The sequence below is a fragment of the Ruditapes philippinarum genome, unplaced genomic scaffold, assembly GCF_026571515.1.
Source record: "Ruditapes philippinarum isolate M1 unplaced genomic scaffold, ASM2657151v2 ctg12995_1_1_1_1, whole genome shotgun sequence".
Taxonomy (NCBI): Eukaryota; Metazoa; Mollusca; class Bivalvia; order Venerida; family Veneridae; genus Ruditapes; species Ruditapes philippinarum.
In genome coordinates this window covers 3,911-27,201 of record NW_026864811.1, presented here as the reverse complement: position 1 = coordinate 27,201, position 23,291 = coordinate 3,911, and the positions used below count along the sequence as shown (strand labels likewise).

The following is a 23,291-nucleotide window of genomic DNA, read 5'->3' as shown; positions in this document are numbered from 1 at the left end:
TTGGATTCATTTCATTAAAAGCCAAACGCCGTGTTCATAAAACATCAGAACATTGACTTACTAGAGCACGGACTGTTTGTAAATCATTTATCAAGTGCGTTTTTTATCAGTAAAATGAAATTGTTTAATGGATAGAGACAATAAACCTTTTTTTTCTTCATTTTTTTCATATTTCAAAAAACATGAATACAATCATTTACATTTACATACAACATTTGTTAACTAAATATAGAAAAACAAAATCCATCCCCATTTAAAAAACCCTTCATTAAAAACCGGGAACCATTTTCAGCTTCCCAACCAAGGGAAGCAGCATCACAGGGTTTTTCAAAAGCAATTTTAAACAAACCCGAACAAAAAATAACATTCTCCTATTTCAACAAATTTTCAACAAAGGTTGATACGACAGAAACTCCACAAAGGAAAATAATATGAAAACAAACGAACAAAAAATAGAGAAAGAAAAAAGAATAAACCTACTAAAAAAAATAACATGTTACACTAAAAAAATCACGCGCACCCGCACGCACGCACCCGCACGCACGCACGCACACCACACACACACACACACACACACAAGAAAGGAAATAAAGGAGACAAGTGAATCAGTTTCATTTAATTGTTTTACGTTTTATGGTTTAATTTACATAATATTATTGTTTTTTTGTCATCAGTATTATTTGTTAAAGTGTTAGATTACTCCATGTTTATTTCCACGATTCATCTTTATCATTTTGACAATGCAATTGGCTTCTTCTATCTGTATCCTTAACAGCAAAAAGTTTTCAAAAATATCAAAAGTGGGCTTACTTCTTTGGACAGTAAACTTTATTTTAAGGGAGGTTTGTTGTTTTTTTTTAATTCATCTGATTAAACTTGAATGTTTGGTAAATAATTAGAATAGCTCTTTAGATATTAAATGAATTGTAATTTATTAGATTGGCTTGTAAATAATATTTCTTGTAAAGATTATTGTATTAATAAATACGTATATAAATGTAAAATAACGTTTTTTTAAATAATTATTTTGGGGAGAAAGAACTACCTAATTCTGTTCAATTTTGATTGTGAAAAATATATCTTTAATTGGTGTACATTTACTGAGCTTGATCCTTCCCAACCAAAGGATCACAGGGACCCGGGACCTGTGGCATACCTCCTGTCGTTTCGTTGCAAAGTTTGGCATTAGCATAACAATGGCACGGTGTTCGAACAATTAAAAACCAATCGACGATTGCACAAACTTCAAAAAAAAGGGGATATTATGAATAAAAATAATTTTTATTTTAATAAAATAATAATGATCCAGGAAAATGGGGAAAACTAGGAGGGGGAAAAACTCGGTTCAACTTAAAATGTTGCCAGGCTAAGATTTATTAGCCAATTTAAATTAAAAAAAGGAAGGCGGATCCATAATAATCAAGTTAGAAAAATCATAGACGGTACATTTGTAATATAATTTAAAGGTTTAAACTTTTTAAAAACGGGGTATCATTTGTTCAAATAATTATGATTTTGCAAACAAATACAATGTAATTGATAAAAATAATAATCCTGAAATGTTTTAAACGATTCAAATATGCGTATATATGCATAACCTTTTTGTACAATATAGCCTTCCAACCAGGATCAAAAAAAACTCAATACCACATTCCCTCCTGTTGCAACTGTTGCAACTTGTTATCATTAAAAGGCAAAAATGAATGAATTGATGAACAGGCATTCGGGCCAAAATTCTTTCGGCGAATTCAACATTACTGGGATTAACGGTTAAAATTGGAACAATCTTTTTTTTAGACAAGGGGACATGTGTGAGCCAATGGGAATAGGAATTTCATTAGCGACACCAAAAACGGTATTTAACTCAATATTTAACTGTATTATTTTATAATGTATTATCTTTCATTAAAGGGGGTTTGGCAGACGATGGTTTTTTTTTGTTTGCCTTTAAAATTCTTTTTTGTATCTTTTTTCTCATCACTTGTTTTTTACCAATAGCTGGAGACAGTGACGATTTTTTAATTCTTTCCATTATCATTTATTACCATTCACCCCCCCCTTTTAATTTCATACAGGAGTTTTTCTTCTGTATGAGTCATCGGTCATTTAACAACAAAATAATTTTATACTCCTCGTCACTGGCCTTTAAAACTTTAAAAATAATTGCATGAAAGTATCGGAATAAATATGGTATCATAAATACTGGACGTTGTGGGGAGGGCTGGTTGCTAAAATGTTTTGGTCATTACTTGTTTTAGCCCGACCCATTTGCCCTTTATATTTATCTTTGGTAAAATTGGTTTGTTTTTGGTAAATCATTCATGTAACTTTAATGTGATTTATGTTAAAAGGGCCTCCAACAGACGGTAAGATTTTGAAAATTACAACATCAACTAAAAAACGTAAGCTGTACAAGCAAATCTTAAATGTGTGAAAAAGGCTTCTAATTTTTGAATTCGTACAACCCTTAAACTAGATTTATAGGTAGGGAACATGTTCTAATTTCTTATTTCTAGTTTTCAGGAACATTCTACGTGACAGATGACAATATTTTCCATTTTTTCCCGCTGACAAATTAGGGCTAAAGATATACATATTAGTAAAATAGAGAAAAACGGTGTGTTGAAAAACACCCTGAGAAACCACAAATGGTGGATGTTTCGAAAAACCAAATTACCAGAAAATGATTAATGGAATTATTTTTTAAATTTTTATTTATTTTAAATGGGAGGAGTTTCCGCATTTTTCATTACTCATTTTAAGGAAAAAAAAATATCGTGGGAATCATTACTCATGCAGAAAAAAAATTCATCGGTGAGAATTCAAAAATAAGAAAAGGCTTTAGGGTGCTCAGTTACATCAAATTCATTCAAGAAACATTTTCAAGTTTTTTTTTTTTTTTTTTTTCCCCAAATGCCCCGCCATGCTTTCTGTGGGGCGCTACCCTTATTCAATTTTTATAAAATTGGTCAAATACCCAACAATTATAATAAATTTACACTTTTTCCAGGTTTAAAAATAATGAATAGAAATTCTGGTATGGGGGGTTTATTCGGATGGAATTTTTTTTGGACGGAATCTGGTAATTCCATACAATATAGATTTCCCCGGTCTGAAATTCAAGTTATGTATTGCTTTGAAAAAGTGTACAATCCTATCTCCCTTATTAGTTGTTGTTAGGCAGCTAAATCATAACGTCTGTTGAGGCGCTTAAAGTCAGCCTTTCTGGAGTAAAACAATTTAGGCACGTTTTTTTAGATTTTTCAATACTATTGGTGGCAAAGGATTAGTTATATTGGACTCATGCGGACCGGGGGGGTCGCATTTATTCTATAACAAAACGGCACAAGAAATGTTTAATACGGGCGTAAATGAATACTTAAAATACTTTTTAGAAGAAATGGGTCAAACAATTAAACAGAAAAAGCGAAATTTGTACTTTTATTAAAATTGGTAAAAGAGACGCCAATTCTCGTTTTGTATCAATGTTGAAAGAGATTCATATATATTATGATATAGATAAATTAAATCGGAACATCATAAAAATTGAAATAAATCATAATAATAGAAGGCAAAGAACAGTCAGAATATTGATATTGCCACTGAGCTAGAACAGGTAAATGTATTACAATGGCAGAAATTTCTGTGAAAATATATATCATATCATATAACAACTGTTGCAACAAGACCATTTGCCACAAGAATACAACATATTCAATAATCTAAATGGACAGTTACTTGAAGTAACTAAGAAAATAACCGGAAGCAAAAATTATAAAATGCTTTGATCTGTTGTGCTCATTCATTACAGGGAATGTCAGTTGAATTTAAGATGTAAGAATCTGAACCGAACCCATCCTTAAATGAGTAAATGGGCACTAAATATGTTAAAGATAAGTAAAAAATTATAAAGGTGAACCCTCAGAAGCATTAAATATAGCAAAATCATTTACGAACAATTGCCAGACTCGGTTCGATCGATTCTGTACATGAGCTCTGACAGTTTTTACCAAATTATTTAAATTGCATGTAACGTTGAAAACCACCCGTATAACATTAATAATTATAAAGTGTGGTATATTGTGTGGTTTACTTGTGTAAGATAAATAATGTTAAAAAACATCAATCTACCTCAACTTCAAGGAACATTTTTATATCTTTCGAGGATTGTTGCATATGGAGTATGAACAAAAAAACGCATATAAGATAATAATTTTCTTGCATTGCTATTATTAGAAACATTTCAAAGATTTTCTTTTCGGTAAAATAAAGAAAAAAAAAAAATTGTTAATAATTGAAAAAATGAAATATCAGCGTTACAACTAAAGAACCTTGCCTCAAACCGGAATCGCATGAACCAGCATCACAATCGCCCGTAGAACTGTTGCAACTTGTGCCATTATAACAGTGGCAAGTTGAGGAACAATTATAACCAAAGGTACGATTAGCACACGCTAGAATATTGGATAATTTAGGTTTTTAAAATAACTTGAAATTGTAGGGCAAAAACAAACAATAATATCTCGGCATAAAACTCTACGATGCAAGAACAAATCATTTAGTTTTCATTCCAAAACTTTAGCTTTCAGAAAATGTATTCCAATATAAAATAGATAAATACAGAATAAAGAATAAAGCTCGGTCACAATGTTCATAGTTTAAAGGAATTGTCTTACATGATATAAACATATTTATTTACATTTAACAAAACGACATAAACGCTAAAAGGCACCATCTGATAAAAATATATGTATACTACGGAAAAGCTGAGCCGTAACAATACCGTAACAATAATAGAAAGTAGGTAAACAAATGAAAGTAAAACTGAAGATGATGTCAAACGATACACATATCATGGATACAGTAATCCATTTCTATACCAAAGTACCTAAGAATACATTTTAGAAATGATTTTAAAAATTACAAAATTATTGTTAAGTAGTACGGTTGGTCACATGCAGGACCTTGCCAACCTGACTCACATACCCGATTTGACATTCCCCTGTTTGTGCTGTTTGCAATGTGACTCAATTAAGACAATGGCATGATGATGAGCAATTATATCCAAAGGTACCATTGTTACATACTAAAAAATAGATTTAACCATCATTGCTTCCTTATTTAAAAAAAAAACAAAAAAATTAAACAATTGTTTGACACACATATGTGCAAAAGGGGGGGGGGGAGATTCGTAATATTGTGGTTAGGATATGATTTATAACATATAAACAAAACCAAAGCAATGAAAGTTCATAAATTGCAAAAAATCTACTCATGTTTGTGACTAAAATGAGTTTAGTTTTATTCTAATCTTTTGTTTAGCTTCTTTTGCTTCTATTTTATTTTGTGATATAAGAATACTCTTCTGATAAAAAGTTGAAAGTATGCTTAAATAATATATACATTATCCTTGGAAATATTAAATGATACCTTGATCACATGCAGGACTTTGCCAACCGGAATCACACAAACCATTATCACATACACCTGTTGTACTGTTGCAATTTGTATTATTCAGACAATTGCAAGTTGCTGAACAATTGACACCGAACGTCCGATTGTCACATACTGCATATAACAAAATAATGTAGAAACGGGAAATGAAAAAAATGATTGGAAGACCAAATTCAATTGATTACCATATGTATTAGAACTATACCTATTTCATTGTCTATATAGACCAAAACATGCACTATGAATTGAATGACCTTAGTTTTATGAATAATTATACACAATTCATACATAAGTTCCTTGATCATAACTAGGTCCTTGCTAATCACAACTCATGAATCGATATCACACGTACCTGTTGTACTGTTGCAATTTGTATTATTGAGAAAATAACAAAACAATGAACAATTGTAAAATGAATTGTGACCACAGTTTTTTCATGAATAATGATAAAAATTAAATAAAATTCATTCCAAGAGTATTATCATTAAAAACAATGTCAAGGAACAAATAATAGGTATACTAAATGTAATAAAAGTAACGGTTTTATTCTATTCCCCCCCCCCGGGTTTCATGTCCCCTTCCCCTGTGCCTTTTGACTTTATGGGCCTAATATTCAATCATTTATTTGTTTTCTTTTAGTTCCTTATCAGTTACTAATTATTTATTCTTAGGTTGTGGTTTGCCTGCCCGTGCTCTGCCTTGTGCCCTTTCCTGTTTTTGTTTGGGGTCCTCCTGGGCTCCTTGCCACTGGCTCTTGTTACTGGGTCGGGTGGGGGCTGCGTTCATTGAACGCCGCCTTTCCTTGATGATCTTGTTTATCATATTTTATGCACACAAGTTATCCGTACCTCGATCACATTTAGGTCCCTGCCAACCAGGATCACATAATCCAGTATTACAGGTCCCAGTTGTACTGTTGCAATTTGTATTGTTAAGGCAGTGGCAAGTAGATGAACAATCATATCCGAATGTACGATGATCGCATACTAAAAATTGAATACAAATGTTGAAGGAACTGCTCTGACTAAAAACATCAACTTGGAATTTCTTACAAGGATCAGCTGAGGCACATAAATCAGACATACACACAGAAATTCCTTTATAGTTTGCTATTCTTAGCCTGATTTCTTGCAAGATATTGCTATTATAAAAAAGATCTAGGAACTTTTTTTATCTTACCTTTATCACAACTAGGAGTCTGCCATTCAGGATCACATATACCATTGTGACATTCTCCAAATATTGCATAAAAACTTGTATTATTTAAACAATGACAAACCGAAGTACAATTCTTCGATAGCCACATGCTAAAATCAATATGAAATAAATGATTTAGCAATGTTTACTTTTCCTGTAGTATTTATGACGTGCATGCTTAAACATAAATTTATTGCAGTTAAAAAGAAGATCTAGGCAATATTTTGAATTTTACATCTTACCTTTATCACACCTAGGAGTCTGCCATCCAGCATCACATATACCATTGTGACATTCTCCGGATATTGCATTGCAACTTGCATTATTTAAACAATGACAAATCGAACTGCAATTCTGTCCGAATCTCCGATGGCCGCATGCTTAAAGCAAAATGAAGTAAATTATAAATAGGTAAGCAATGTTCACATTTCATATGATTCAATAGCGCAACCTGCATGTGTGTACTTGAACAACAGTCTTTTAAGCAGATATAACTTGCATATAACAAGAAGGTTTTTAAATAAATCAATTTTCTTGATTGATTAAGAATGCTATTATAGATTCATACTGTTGTAAGATCAAAGGAATGTGTACATATTTGGACCTTATATTCCAGTTGTAGGATATATTTTATCGGAAAATATGACATAGCAAATGTTTTAAATGGGAGACAAACAAATATCAAAGTGAATCATATCACCTTTGCTACATGTAGGTAATAACCAGCCCGGATCACACAATCCTGTATCACAATGTCCGCTTATATGATCACAACTTGTGTTGTCTTTACAATGACACATTTTGTTACACCCAATACCGAAGTTTCCATGATAACACACTGTTAGAAAAAACATCTTATGCTATGACATCATAAGTAAATACAGAACACATAGACGGAAGCCTTTCTTCGACATCACAACAAAATAACAGTTTACGTAATACTAAATCTGAAAAATTGAAACAATACATAGGATCTCAGGAGTCCGCCGTATCTGGAAAATTGTTTTATCCTACATTAACGAGTAGCAAATAAAAATGTAAGTTACACAATTTTCAGTTGATAAGGATGTATGCCATTGGTAATAAGACCAGTAGATATGAAATTTATAAAATTTAATCAACACATGTTAAAGAATAATGTGGTCATAAAAATTCATACAATTTTAAATTACATGTCAAAACAGAACAAATAGTTCAAAAGGCAAACATATACAGTAAGTGTACATAGCATATAATTATAATTTGTTTTCAAATCGCCTCCTTGGTCTGGAAATTCTATTCTGACAGTTTAACCGTACTGTTCTATTCCGTAAAGGTGAATTACAAGAATGTCACGTTGGATATCTGATCTCTTTGCTATGTTTAGCCTGCTGACATCTGTCGTGAACGATATTCTTTTATTTTCATTAATGTTTTTTTTTTTTGCTTTGTTTATCTCCCAATTTAGTATATCTGAACTATATCAGTTAGGCGGAGTTTTTAGGTAGTCAGCGGATAATTTTTAAATGAGAACTCTATAAGAGGAACGTTATTAAATATAACAATTCAAGTCAGTACAAACAAATTTGTACCCAGATATTAATCTATTGATCCTCAATATACTTTCTTTTGTTATAGAAGGCTTGGATTTTTCAATAATAATTCTCTTTTTCCAATTAAATCAATCTGACACAACTTGAAATCAGGCAACTTTAAATGCCTCACTTGATCGAAATATGTAAGAATGATAATACTTTTGTTGTTGTAATTTTATTTGAATAGTATGTTCTTTATTTGTTTTGCTTGGCCTGCTTACAGCCTAACTATATAATGCTATATTATAGTGTGTTTCGTATGAGAGGTCACTATAAGTTGAAAGGTTATATAAATTTGTTCAATAATATTTCACGTTCATGACCCTGAAATCCCCGCGAAACATCTTCTTGCTTAAGTAAGATATTTCCCTTCGCCAGTTCCACTTAGTATGAGTAACCGATATAAATTACTTTACAGTACAGTTGTGTGATACAAGTAGTTACTTTATATAAACTTGAGATACATTGTTTCAAGTTCTTGTATGATGATGCTTTTACGAATTGATATATTTGTTTATGTAAATTCATTGTCCATTGACGAATTTGATGAAATTTGTAATTTTATTGTTTTGTCAATCGATTATTTGTTATTTCCTTTTATTTTGTTTGTAAGCTCATTTTGTATGTCTCAGGTAATAAAGGAATGAACTAGACGATAGTCTTCAGTTATCCCCGATTACATGAATTTTAACCATTTATTGTCAGTTTCAAATTCAAAGCTTGGCAAATATATAACACAACTTCAGCAGAGTAAGTGTCAAACTTATTTACTCCTAAAACACTTTATAACAATATTTTCTATTTAATAAAACACTCATTGCTTGATTTTCTTTGACAATAGTCAAAGTCTATAATTTGCTTTGGTACTATTCTAAATCTATGAGGAATCTACTTTTTCTTTAAAACTAGTTCTCGTTTTCAATACAGACATAAACGCAGAAGAAAACTTCATAAACTTCATCCCTTAACATTGGATCTTATGGTTTTAAAATATTACAATTATAACATTGAAAGCGCAATTATGGAGTGTTGTCGATCACATTTTACAATTATCCGCTTTTTCATTTGCGAACATTCAGGGGATATAACTCAAAATCAAAATAAGCTAAAATTCGCTTAAAATGGTCTCCTCATCATTTTCTTAAATTTCGCAAAGCTGATATTTAATCTCTGAAACAAATTTAATTGTAACTGAAAACTTATTACATATAGTGATAATTTATTTCGTACATACTTATGATATACTAGACATGTTTCTGAGTTAGAAATTAACTGGCACCATTTCTTACATTTGTCACAGCTATCCGTTCTCCAACCAGGATCACAAATACCAACGTGACACTTTCCAGAAACTGCATCACAAGTTGAGTTGTTAGAACAATGACAGAGTGAAGAGCAGTTCCCACCAAATGTTCGATGACTACATGCTGCAATAGATGGTTTTGAGATCATAGGGGTATTTGCTATGGATAAATAGTCACTGTATAACACAATTGATAAAGGGATATGTACAATATTCTTACAAATGGCGAACAAGAAATATCCTGAAATGTTTATCTTAACCATACGGCCATTTCGTTTCCTCGAACAGGTTCAGCACTGTAATACATTTGAGGTAAAACTACAATATATTTTTATTCGTGACTATATTTTCATAATTATTATGATTTTGTTTCATATAATATGACAACATTTTTTCAGTTATATTTTTCTACAAGACATTTGTGTGTCAGAATTTAATGAAATATTATTTATTCCGGTGCAAGGATGGAATCGACTGCGCTTTAGAGTAATACGTCTGGCATTGTATAGTGTTAAAGTTTTGTCAGTTGTCCGTAAAGTTGTTTTGTGTCATTGAGGTGGTGAGTGAAACTTGATTAAGGCATTTGATATTAATCAGTCATTTGTTTTTCTAAATTCATTTTTTCTCTCTGATTTAATATTAAATTTGATTTTCCATATCTTAAAGATATAGCATATTGAGTGATAAAAGTACAAACCAAACAAAGATGAAACAATGTTATGGGCAACTATGTTTAATGTGTCATTGAAAGAAAAGTACAAAAGGCATATTTCACTAAAGCACATTGATAACTAGACTAATATTTAAGCTTTGAATATTTTAATTCTTACTAAAATCTTAACACATGTACTTATATGATTAAGAAATTCTTATTTGTATCTATGGTGATAATTCATAAAAAGAAATAATTACACATTTTCATTCCACTGGATACTCATGGAAATATAAGGGGTAAAAATTGCAATGTATATGTATACACAAATTAATACCCGTGTTTACATATTTAATACATACTTATGATATAGTAGAAATGTTTCTGAGTTAGATATTAACTAGCACCATTTCTTACATTTGTTACAGCTTTCCGTTCTCCAACCAGGATCACAAATACCAACGTGGCATTTTCCAGAAACTGCATCACAAGTTGAGTTATTAGAACAATGACAGTCGGAAGAGCAGTTCACACCAAATGTGCGATGACTACATGCTGCAATAGATATCAATCAAAATATGTTGTGATGGAAAGTTTATGGTTTTGAAATCATAGGGATTTAGTCACTGTTAAGCACAACTGATAAAGGGATATGTACAATATTCTTACAAATGGTGTACGAGAAGTACCCGAAAATATTTTTCGAAATTCGTAGCTTTGCATTCATTTCTCTAGACTCTTTTAATTAATTTTTTCTGATAAAGATATTTATTTATCATTATGAACTTTTTTGTGTGAGGGAGAAAGGTCGGATATCTGTCCATTCCTGAGTTATAATGGAGTCGACTATAAATTATTTCTATCGTAAACGAGGACCTCCCACCACTAAAAATACACCACCACATTCCTTTGTGCTAGTAAACAGATAATGCTCATTTGATTAAAGATTCCCGAATTTTTAAAATTTGAATATTGATTGGAACCCCTTCAAGAACCTTGTATTCACACTGGCTATAGCATTCGCAGAAGCGGTGGGTCCATCGCAGCGGCGGTGGAGTATTCGTCGCAGAAGCGATGGATCAAAAATGGCCATTTGCTGTTGTTGGTAAGCATGTGTAAAAACGAGCGCTCAGTACATCGGCATGGCTTCGTATGTATGGTTATTGCACATAACAACCATATTTTGGAAAGTTTGTTAAATGTCATTGCCTTCTTATAAAAGAATTGACAAAACATGATAACAACGCAAAGGGCAGTGAATTCGATTATAACGCCATGCGGTGAGCCCGATACCATTAAAGTCTATTTTGAGGGTCAAACATAACAAAGAAAAACATTCTATCCTCTATTTATATAGTTTTATATACACGGTGCTTGTTTGCAATATAACCTTTGTAATTATTCTATCGGTGGTGCATCAAGGTCATATGTCATGACCCCTAGTTTCCGCCAGGCATTGGTTCTTCGGTCCTGGCTGTCAAATGCATGATCTCTGAAGGTAATATCATGATAAAGAACACTGTATATGTTCTTACTTAAGTGAGCATTTCAACTCGAATGGTGCATCAAAATCGATATCTGTACACTAAGAAAATAAAATAGATTGTTCAAACCTTTGGACTATTTTTCTTCGATAACACATGAACCTGCCAGATAAGTTTTAATTGAAGAAAAATGGATGCGGAACTCAAGACATCTATTTGTATACATAATTATATTGTTTTAACACAAAATAAACACATTTTGTTCCTATGTCAAGCTAGGAAAAAAGTTGTTCTCGATTGAAAAGTGAGCTATATGTCAAGTTAAACACTTGGACTAATGCTATCGAGCCCACCGCACTGCGTTGCAATCGAATATACCGCCGTCTGCGTTGTAATAATAGTTTTGTCATTTATTTTATAAACCGGCAATACCAATTTACAAAAGTTTCAAAATAGATTGTTTTTTGCAAGTGTCATTCAGACGATACCATGCCGGTGTAATTATGGGTCGGTTTTTACGTGTTTAAAGTGTCGTCCCATCGTCAAACTGTTGAAATGTGTTTGCAAATAAATGGCAATGATATGTATCGTGAGCATTGGGAAAATTACATGTGGGTTTCAATGTCACTAGGTGTTTCCCATTAACAACTAAAACATAAAAAAGTTATTTAAGTCATAAACTTACCGACAAGGGCAAACGGCCATTTTTATCCACCGTTTCTGCGACGAATACTGCACCGCTTATGCGAAAGCTTTGGCCAGTGTAGTGTTAAACGGGACAATATTAGCTCAATAAGAAAACGCTAAAACAAACAAAGTGTGTACCGGTAATGGAGAATCTACACAATAGTTGTTAATGTCATATGTAAAAACACTTGACTACTTGTTTGTGTGTAAATGGCTTTGTCGAACAGGTTATTATTCGAACAATGATACCGAATATGGCACGTCCTTACTACATAAGGAAATTATGTTTGGATGTTTTATTGAAAATTTATTGAACTGTGACATGTACAGCCTAGTTTGAAAGTATATGATATGAATTACTAAGCAATAAGTAACATGATTTACTTTGAGAGATATTTTATTCCAATTATAACGAACTACATTTTAGGATATGTATCCAATGAATGGTGGCTCCATGTGTGAAATACTTTTGATATTTATGTCGGAGCTTATACAAAAGCATATACCAAATTGTCACCGGATTAATAAAATGGAATTATTCGCCACTTTTTTTTATAGACTGTCACAGGATTTCAGAACATTTTTGCTTTTTTTCAAGTTAAAACCGGGTGTATAAAACAAACTTTTACTGTCACAGGTTCGAACATAGTTACACATGGTTGACTAGTCTATTGTAACCGGTAGTGCACAATGAAGCTATAACGATAAAAGTTTGTTTGTGGCTTGGAAAACCCCACATTTGCCGCGTTCCGGATAACATCTATTTGATTATCATGTAGATTGGGTATATATGATGCAACACAAAGCTGCCTACTCGGCCCAGAACCATTCGTTTGTTAATACATATTTCAAATACTTCAAGAGATTCATGATGGCACTACTTCAGTAGATGCGGAAAATAAAAGTTGAATAATTTAAGTATGAGCTATGATTTAAATCCACCCAGGCCAGTCCCGCCACAATTGTGAACTAGCATTTGTACAAGCATGCCATAGGTCGTACAAGTACCGGATACCTGTTGTAATCAAAGTGTTCATTCCTGATAAATAAGTAATAGAAAGAGCACCGAAACACGAGGTTATCTGATTTGTACGAGGGGGCGTAGCCCCCGAGTATTAATCAGATTACCGAGTGTTTTGGTGTTCTTTCTCTTTTGTATCATAGTCAAACATAAAAACACGTTCCCTGTTGTCACAATATGAAACCCCGGCGAAAATGAACCAATGAACGAACATCTGAATATGATATTTCTGTCGCTTTCCCTTTCTCTGCCGTCACAATATGTAAACCCCAGCAAAAATGAGCCAATTAATGGGCATGCTCTGGAGTGCGGGTAACTAATACCCGCACTCCAGTTAACGCACTGTGCATGTATATGTATACGATTTAACCCTGACACATTTTCAACAGAAAGGCCCAAAACTATTATACAATGTATACACTTATTGAACGGGAAACTGTATTTATTTGTCCTTCTAAGTAGGATAGTCCGGTAATTTCAAACATATTTATGTAATTTTTCTATTGATTAAAAACCTTAAATTACTGCTACTATTGGCTACTGCAGCTTTTTTTGCAACGGCTACTGCTAATGCTGTTTGGGTACTGTGGCGGAGGGAAAGAAGAATTTATATTCTAACTCTAAAATATAAGTGAAAAAAAGGATTAAAGATTTTTTATTTAAAGGCAACGTTCATAGGAGCAATCCCTCTACACCCAAGTAAGGCACCCAGAAGGCACCCAAACAAAGCCTTTTCCATTCGCTTCTTTAAAAACCTTCTTGTCTGGGCGTCAGCCTTTTTCAAATTTGTTCACATTCCATTTCCAATGTATACCGTACTTGTAATATATTAAATTTCTTTTTGAATTTAATTTACATTTATATTTGCATTTGTAAAATAACTAAATAAATCATGTCATGCATAAAATTCCCATTATGAAATAAAATACATTTTGCTCGAACTGTTAGTGTCATTCACATGAATCATAAAAATATATGACTAATTAACCTAAAAGTACTGCTACTGCTACTTCTACTACTACTGCTACTGTCACTGCTTCTGCTCCTGCTGCTTCTACTGCTTCTTCTTCTTCTGCAGCTTCTGCTTCTTCTACTGCTGCTTCTTTCAACTACAACTGGTATCTACCTTAAATGCTACGACTAGGTCCATGACTGCTATTACTACCCATCGGGCGTTCATGGCCGCGTTGGTTTATTCATGCTCCTCATGTGTAGAAGCTATCCAGCTTGTTAACGGAAAGTCCGTGGTTCTACTCAGGTGCTCTGCTACTGCTCCTGTTACTGCGTATGATTCTGTAACTGCTTATGCTTTTGATTTTGATACAGTTGCTGCTGCTTGTCTTTACTGTTTCTGTTGCCAACTACAGCAACCACCACTACTACTACTATTGCTACTTATTGCTACTGCCACTGCTAATACTATCGCTACTAAGTTTGCTACTATCCAATTACTATTTGCTTGTATCATATAACTTACGGTCTGTGCATGCTTCACCTTTCCAGCCTACCAGGCAACCAGGTGTCTGACATTTCCCTGTCACTTGATCACATGTGTTATTGTCTGAACAATGACAACCATGCAAACATCCCGATCCAAAATAACCGACTTTACATTCTACAGGAAAAATAGAACATATAGAAGTTTTAAAGCGCAAAGTAAATTAGTATGTGTTTTCACTTTTCACTTTCTTGGTATAAGGATAGGCAAATCATTTAAATATTTCATAATTTACATTTTCAAAGACAACAAAAACACATGTCTTCCAACTTATTAAAACAATAATAAACATTATTATTTCAAAACATATTTGTTCCTACATTCCATCTAAAGTTTGTCGAAGTAAATTCTTTTAACAATCGCCAGTCTCTGGAAAATTTAACAGCTAATAACTGCTTTGCAAATGAGTAGCAAATGTTCTGGGAACTAAAATGGTTGTTAAATAATTAATCAAGTCTGTGAAACTTTTTATTGTGTTAAAAGCACATAAACCCTTATATATGAATCTACTGAGAACACAAACAAAAGAATTCATCATCTGTATAGTTATTTTATTTAAATCCGTTATATGAGTGATACATGTGTACATATCAATTTAATCTTCAAAATTTGATTTCACTTAAACAGTTTATGTGCGTATAATCATGTTTGTTCTATAAATATTGTTTAAAGACTAAAGATGCAAATATACTCATTTCATGAGTTACCTTTCTCATATAACTTGAATTCACACAAAGTCAAAAACGTCTGTGGCAGCTCTACCAAAATGTATTGCACAATCAGTGGATCTAAGTCATTTGTAAAGATTCGTGTGTCAGTTATATTAGGAACTTCGTAAACCTTCATTTTATTCGATGACATGTTGGAGGCCATGGATGCATTGCAAGCATATACTACTGCATGTTGCAATTGCTCTGGATAACCTATCACGATTTAACAAGATTATACATTCAATTAAGTGTTCTGCGGTTGTGTGATTAAAACATAATTAATTTTGTGTTGAAATGTCCTAACAAATACATGCATATTAGTGTATGAAATATTAACTAAGTAAAGACGAGAATGCAGATTAATCAAAAATGCTTAAATTATATATACTTTACTTCCATCGTATGCATATAACTTCATAACACTTAATCGAACTGAGGCAGGTTGAGAAAAGAAATACATTTATGTTTTAATTTGTAATACTATACCTTGACATACACACCTTACGTTTGATTAAATCTAGTGAAGGAGACATATAACTAGATCTATATTTATAAGATTAAGAAAAAGTACAACTTAAAACGCCATTTTACCCGATTCTCGTCCAAATATCTGAATAGCACCAATCAAGTATCTTTGTTTAAGATCAATTTGCCACCACGAAGGAATGGGTCCGTTTGTTACACTGCAACATTTACATGTATCTACTGCATAATTGTGTACCCCGTCTATTGCTTTACTCGAGTTAAAATCGGACGGATTTTCATGAGGAGCATATGTACTTGATTGTCTCGTAACGACGTTTGCTCTGATACGCTTGATTAGATTTAAATCTGAAATTAACATAAAGTAAATAATTGACATATAATGATTTTAATCATAAAGTATATTCAAAATAACGTTATTTTCTTATATATATTTACTGAGATCATAAACTCATAAACATTTGAACTTTGTCTCATCAATTATCTTTACATGCGCGCACTTTAAATCAAAGAAATTGAGTACATTAAATAACTCTTGATGTTTTCAAAAAATGAAAATATTTAAATTTTATATATATAAATTTTTTTTTTTTTGCGATACCCCACTGAAACATGTTTTTAAATTTTAAAATTTTTTTTCTCGATTCTATTAGGGAGCAATTAGTTCGTATAGGACGAAAACATAAATTAAAGCGTTTAAGCGACTGTCAAATCGATACCTGTGCTACAGTTAAAACCTGACCATCCAAATGCACAACCATAACTACAATTTCCATCCGTTTTACGACATTCGGCATCATCTTTACAGTTACATATACCATCACAATTTAAACCAAATGTACCCTTTGGGCAGTCTAAGTTAAAAAAAAAAAAAAACAGATTAAATACATAGTATCATTATAATTCTCATAAATCAAAGCACTAAAAGCACTGTTTGTAGAAATATCTGGAAAATAGTGATCCTACGGAAGCATTAAAACAGCAAAATTACATGGAAATTGCAGACTCGGTTTGATTGAGGTTGTACATGAGGAATAATAGAAAATGTGCAACATCCCTTATGCCCTCTAGCACCGGCTTGAGCGGTACTAAATTTTCAAAACTTAAAAGTGCTGGACTCAATGCTTCCGAAGGACCAGAAAAATATAACAACACTGAAGTGAAGTACGGGGAAACTATTTGCGGCTTTCACACAGCACTTGACACCTGCTGTTGTAATGTTTTAATATCTGGAAAAAAGTGATCACTTGCAAGCATTAAAAACAGTAAAAATACATGAAAATTGCAGACTTGGTTTGATTTAGTTTGTAAGCCCCGAGCATTTTATGCATATACATATTTGCAGGGTTAAAGTAAATTGGTACGCGTAAGTTCTTTTTAAAAATCTTAGTATAGACGTTTAATTCTTGTTCAAAATACACTTGAAGCAGGCTTTCTACTGCCTCTACCAAAAAAACTAGGGAAAAAGTAGGGCATTTTTTTACCAAAAAGTAGGGCAAAGTAGGGATTTCTGATGTTAAAAAGTAGGGATAAAGTAGGAATTTCTTACCGTTTTAGTTAAGACTTACCATCACCAAGACCACATCAGGCTGTGTGTATCTTCAGTTCAGTCCATGCTTGAAAAACAGGTACCTGAAATTGTTTTTTATTTCTCTTTAAATACAAGTGCACCAATACAAAATGTTATTTACAATGGTAAAGACAAATATAATCAACAAAACAAACATACAATGAGTATATCTAGCACATAGTTTTAAGAACATTCACATTAGTAAGGCATAAGCTACTAGATCCTAGTCTATTACATAGTCAAGGTAAATGCAGACAAGCTGTGAATACCAACACCAGGATGTACACTAAAAGCTATATGAACAGGACTGCATGTTACTGTATGAGCTACATGTACTTGAGGTTAAACTGATGTATATTCATGTTAATATGTTGCATAAATTATAGTATATTGAAAGGGCAAAGGTTATGTCCAACATGCCACAGTGTAGTATTTTAAGGAACAATAGGTACAAGTAGGTTACATGTATGCATGCTTCAGTATACTGCCAAATGTTAATGTTAAATGTTACATGTACATATAAATACAATTTGTGATTTATTTGCCAAACATGCATAGTTACATCTGTAAATACAATCTAGCTGAGAAACAAGCCTAATCCAAGCTTGCTACCAGATTGTTGTGCATTATTGTCAACAAGACAATGAAATGATTTGAATTTTTAAGACCTGTCATTTTCATGATTAAGCTTAACATTATATCATGTTGACAAAATGCACAACCATCTGATGGATAGTGATGAAGCAATACCAAGGTATTTGCACATGTTAGATTTTTGTTAAGTGACAATTAAAAGCTTGGAATCTAAATTGATAAGTCACACTGATGCAACTTTACTCAGACACAAGAGCAATTGGTCAATGCAGTGTTTGATACCCACAGCTGCCAATGCTTTAATCACATTTCAATGTTTTATTTAAACCTTGTAAAATTTTTGATTGATGACTTTGTTTTAAAATATATGGTCTAATAGACATGGAGAAAATAACACAAACACAAATGAAATTAATAAAAAAATATGTTCTTTAGAATCAGTACAGCATGGCAACTGTGGAATCCCTCAGCTAATGCATTATTGGGAATATTTATAAACCTAATATAGACATTAATAAGCACTTGGCAGTGTCAAACTAGACTGAAGCATGCATTCATTTACAAGAGGAACATGGAAATTATAAAATAGTAGTTATTTAAACAATCAGTATGGTTTCATGTATTTACCTCATAGCCAGAATGTTGCTGAATGTTTTGCCAAGGCACCATGAGTCTTTCAAGGATGGACATCACAAGGAGACACACACACACCTGAACTACTCATCAATTGCAACTGAAAATACTACTGAAATACCATTTTAAATATCTTCTTTTTTTCATTTCATTTCAAAATTAAAAAGTAGGGATAATAGGGCTATTTCAGAAAAAAGTAGGGCAAAGTAGGGATCAAAAGAAAAAAGTAGGGAAAAGTAGGAAAAGTTGGAAAAGTAGGGACCAGTAGAAAGCCTGTTAAAGCTAAACAAAGGCCTTGTTGAACAAACATTCAATTTACAGAGCATCGAGGACAGAAATTGTGTCAACAATTTAAGATGATAGGTCAATGCCATTGCACATACAGGTTACATGTACAATAAGTGATTGGAATGTAGCACATATACGTTTTTATATATTCACAAATTTTACTTCACAAAGGTGAAATCGTCAAATTGATAATGAATTCAATCAACTGAATATGACAATTTAACATAACCAATGTCATTTGTTTCTTTTTATCTGTCAAAGTAGATTACCAAAGATTTATTTCGAGTAAGTAAATTGTTCCTGTTCCTCATTTGGTACGAGAGGACAAAAGTGTAGGAATATATTTGGTACAGAAGAAGCAGGAATGTAAGTTTTTAACTATGATAAACAATATCAACAAAGAAAGGCGGCGTTCAATGAACGCAACCCCCACACGATCCAGCAACAAGAGCCAGTGGCAAGGAGCCAAAGAGGACCCTAAACAAAAACAGAACAGGGCACAAGAAATCGTATGATGTCGATGCATTACATTGCGATATGGTAATTGTTAAGATAAGCTAATTACTACAAGACATATAAAAGTCAATAACCGTAGTTGTTGTGCGATGACAGATAGGTGATATGATGTGATCATCCGAAACGGCCGACTAATTATGGATAAATTGCTTGTTAAGCTCGGTTTTTTTCGTATGGAAATTGTAGTCTCTAAAGTTTTTAAGGATTTTAGCGATGGATTCATATTTAAACTCTTAAAATGTTTGGTTGCAATTAAAAAGATGGGAGTGCTGCGAGGTAATAATTTTTCGGGACACAATTCCGATGCTAACAGACACTTCTCTCACAGATACTTAACACCCCAGACATTTCACCCCAATGAATTAAACTATATACTCTAAAAGTTAAGGGATGAGGGCGTGAAGTCTATTATAGATGTTGGGGATTTATTGTCTTGAAGCTGGTGTTCTAAAATGTGAGGGTTGGAGGATCTGGGAGTAAAGTGTTTTGTTCCCTAGCCGATATACCTGGTCAGAAAACTTGCAATCAGACGTACTTATGCATGTATGATGTATGTCTTAATTTGAACAAAGTTACCTATACAATTCTTTTGTATAATAAGTACAACAAAGGTACATCAAATAGAATCATGGTTAATAGGTTTTATTTATAGTTAGTTTCTTTTGTTTCATCAATCTGAACCATTTTTACCGCGCAACAATGAATCATATTTTTGAAATTTTTGTCATTTTCGCTAAAACTCGCCAGAAGCTTCAGAATGTGTGTAGATACTACAGTGGTTTATGCAAAATAACAGACTGTAATCTGATCTAATGTTATCAGGAAAAAAATGGTATTTTTGAATAAAGTAGCATCAAAGTTTCACCAAGTATTCTATTTGACAACAAAATTTGCAATACTTGTAGATCGTTAAACACGATTTCAGTATTGTGATAACGCCAGTCTTTATGTCTTTAAATTCAAGAATTTTACTATTGCAATTCATAATTCTTACATTAATATTGTAATACCACCTTTAGTATAACTATGATTTCATCTCTTGAAAGAATTTACTGATAAGCGCATTATCTCTGATCCAATTTTAAAGTTACACTGTTTCCTGGACCTTCTTCTTCAAACGTTAAGTGCATACACAATTGTTACGACAAAAGAATAATACGGCCATGAAATGACGCAAAAACGATCATATCCAAAGAACGACTTTCGCATTTTCATAGCGACTCCACGTGGCATTTTAAAGATGGTTTTATTACTAGTAGAGTATAGTATTAATGTAACAATAATTAGATAAAACAAATTGAAACTTCTTAAGAATAACGAATGTTTACCAAACATTAAAGATAAACAAAAAATGAGAAAATGTGTTTAATCATAAAGTGACAACTCACCGTCTTCACATGCTTCACCTGTCCAGCCTGCCAGACAACCAGATGTCTGACATTTCCCTGTCACTTGATCACATTTGCTATTATCTGAACAGTGACAACTATGCAAACATTCCGATCCAAAATAACCTATATCACACTCTTAATAAAAAATATTCACATTAATTTAACAGTTATTAAATAATAACTTCTTATAGAGGGAGTTGAATCATGAGGATAGTTTAAAACCCATGTAAATATAAGCGCTGTAATCTTATTAATATAGTTATTATGACCTTGAAGTTATTCAAACTTTCCTTTGCCTAGACACATTAAATTTGTACACGAATTTTAAGTACCTTTAAAAAGTGATGCAAACATTAATCTTATCAGGGTAAGATGTTAATTCTTGTAATTACAAATTCGACATCGTGAAAGAAACTTGCATTTTGATTGATGCAAATAGTAATTACGTTCTTGAATTCAAAGACTTTAGTATTTTGTAAAATATTAATTTTTTCGTATCAAATTGTACTATCACATTGAAAAGATTACATAATTAAAATTTAAAGCGATACCTTTCCCAAATAGCTTGAACTCGCACAAAGTCAACACGTTTTGGTTCAATACTACCCTGAAGTACTGTGCGATTATTGCGTCTAATTTTTTTGCAAAATTCCGTGTACTAGTCATCGATGGAACTTTGTAAACAAAAGTCATGTTTGTTTTTATTGATACGTTTCCAGCATAAATTGTTGCATTTTCTAATTGATAGTTATAATCTGCCAAAGAAAATAAATCGATTGTTAACGCTAAAAGCAAAATAGATGTATTTCTGCTGTGTTATATACTAGTATATCCCAAAAATTAACCATTCCTATTTTCTCTAGAGGAACCATTACTAACATTAAGTTTTTATTTCCAATTATTTTTTGTAAAGACCTGAGACTTAATATGACTGATTTTGTTTGTTTCGTTTTCTGATAAGGTTGATATTATGTTCATTTTATTATTCTAATATAACTATGGAGAATAATAGAAAATGTCATATTTTAAATGAAGTTTTGAGAATAGTTGTTGCTAATTTAATATGTTATTTATGGACTGTAAAGATCTGAATACAAAATTGTCTATAGTTAGCCAAAATATATTATCTTACTTATTTTACTTGCTGCACGGCCAAATATCTGCAAAGAACTTATCAAGTATTTCTGTCCAAGATCAATTTGCCACCATGAAGGAGGTGCTCCGTCTGTTACACTGCAACATTTACATGTATCTATTGAATAATTCTGCACCCCGTCTATTGCTTTACTCGAGTTAAAATCTTGTGGATTATTGGATGGAGAATAAGTACTGGACTGGCTTGTTGTGACGTTTGCTCTGATTTGTTCGATAAGATGGAATTCTAAAACGATAAAATTGAGACAATTGTTTTGGATTTCAAAAAGAAATATTAATACAATGAACATTTTTACTTTTACATAGTTTGCAGTTATATCAAGTTACTAACTTTCCATTCAAATTGTAATAATGATAAATTGTAACAAATACATATTTATAGCAGTGTAACACCGCACTTTTGGGTCAAACGCACTTTGGGTCGGACCCCAGAGTGCATTACGCACTTTGGGGTCCAATTTCGACCCCAAAGTGCGTTATACAGGTACATATGCATTTTTTAACATCAGGCAAACGACCGCACTTTGGGGTCATAGAAAATTTATGTTCATTATGTTTTAAATAATATATTGTAGTCAAAGCCAATGGTAAACAAAAAATCAAGGTATTAAATAGACGCAAAACATGTGTACTGAATTATAGTAGAATTAATAGGGATTTAAATGGTCTTGATTAGTAAGTGAAGAACTTTCACCAAATTAATCACCAAATAAAGAATTTGTATCAATTATTAAGCTTAAAATATTTTTTTCTCAAATTTTCCATTTATTTTAAAAGAATGTACACCTTTCATTAACTCCATAGTTTTTAGTTAAATGCATTATTTTTTATTAACACATAGAAATATGATTATCTTAGCATAGACAAAGGTATAAATTCATGGAAATCTTAGTAAGACATTTTAGTAAAAAATGTGCCTGACAATATGTTGAATTTATTCAGTTAAATGTGACATATAAGAAACTTGACTAGGTGTAGATGCGGCTTTAAGTAGTAGTCCGTATAGGCAGTACTAAAAATATTTAAATACTATTTAAGTAGTCGCACATTAAGAGCTTCAGAATAATATAAAATTTTTACT

At 32.2% G+C, this 23,291-nt stretch overlaps 1 protein-coding gene across 1 annotated transcript; it reads right to left on the bottom strand.

Moving 5' to 3' along the window:
• Positions 1-5,027: 5,027 nt before the first annotated feature.
• LOC132726887 (multiple epidermal growth factor-like domains protein 10) lies at positions 5,028-22,436 on the bottom strand (the record flags this gene model as incomplete). The annotated part of the gene is made up of 14 exons (XM_060712297.1): positions 5,028-5,086; positions 5,431-5,568; positions 6,303-6,440; positions 6,894-7,031; positions 7,352-7,489; positions 9,515-9,652; positions 10,598-10,735; positions 14,850-14,987; positions 15,578-15,793; positions 16,172-16,411; positions 16,783-16,917; positions 21,053-21,190; positions 21,607-21,810; positions 22,188-22,436. Coding segments are annotated over 14 exons (2,207 nt in total), but the record flags the coding sequence as incomplete, so codon positions are not given.
• Between the last annotated feature and the right edge of the window lie 855 nt (positions 22,437-23,291).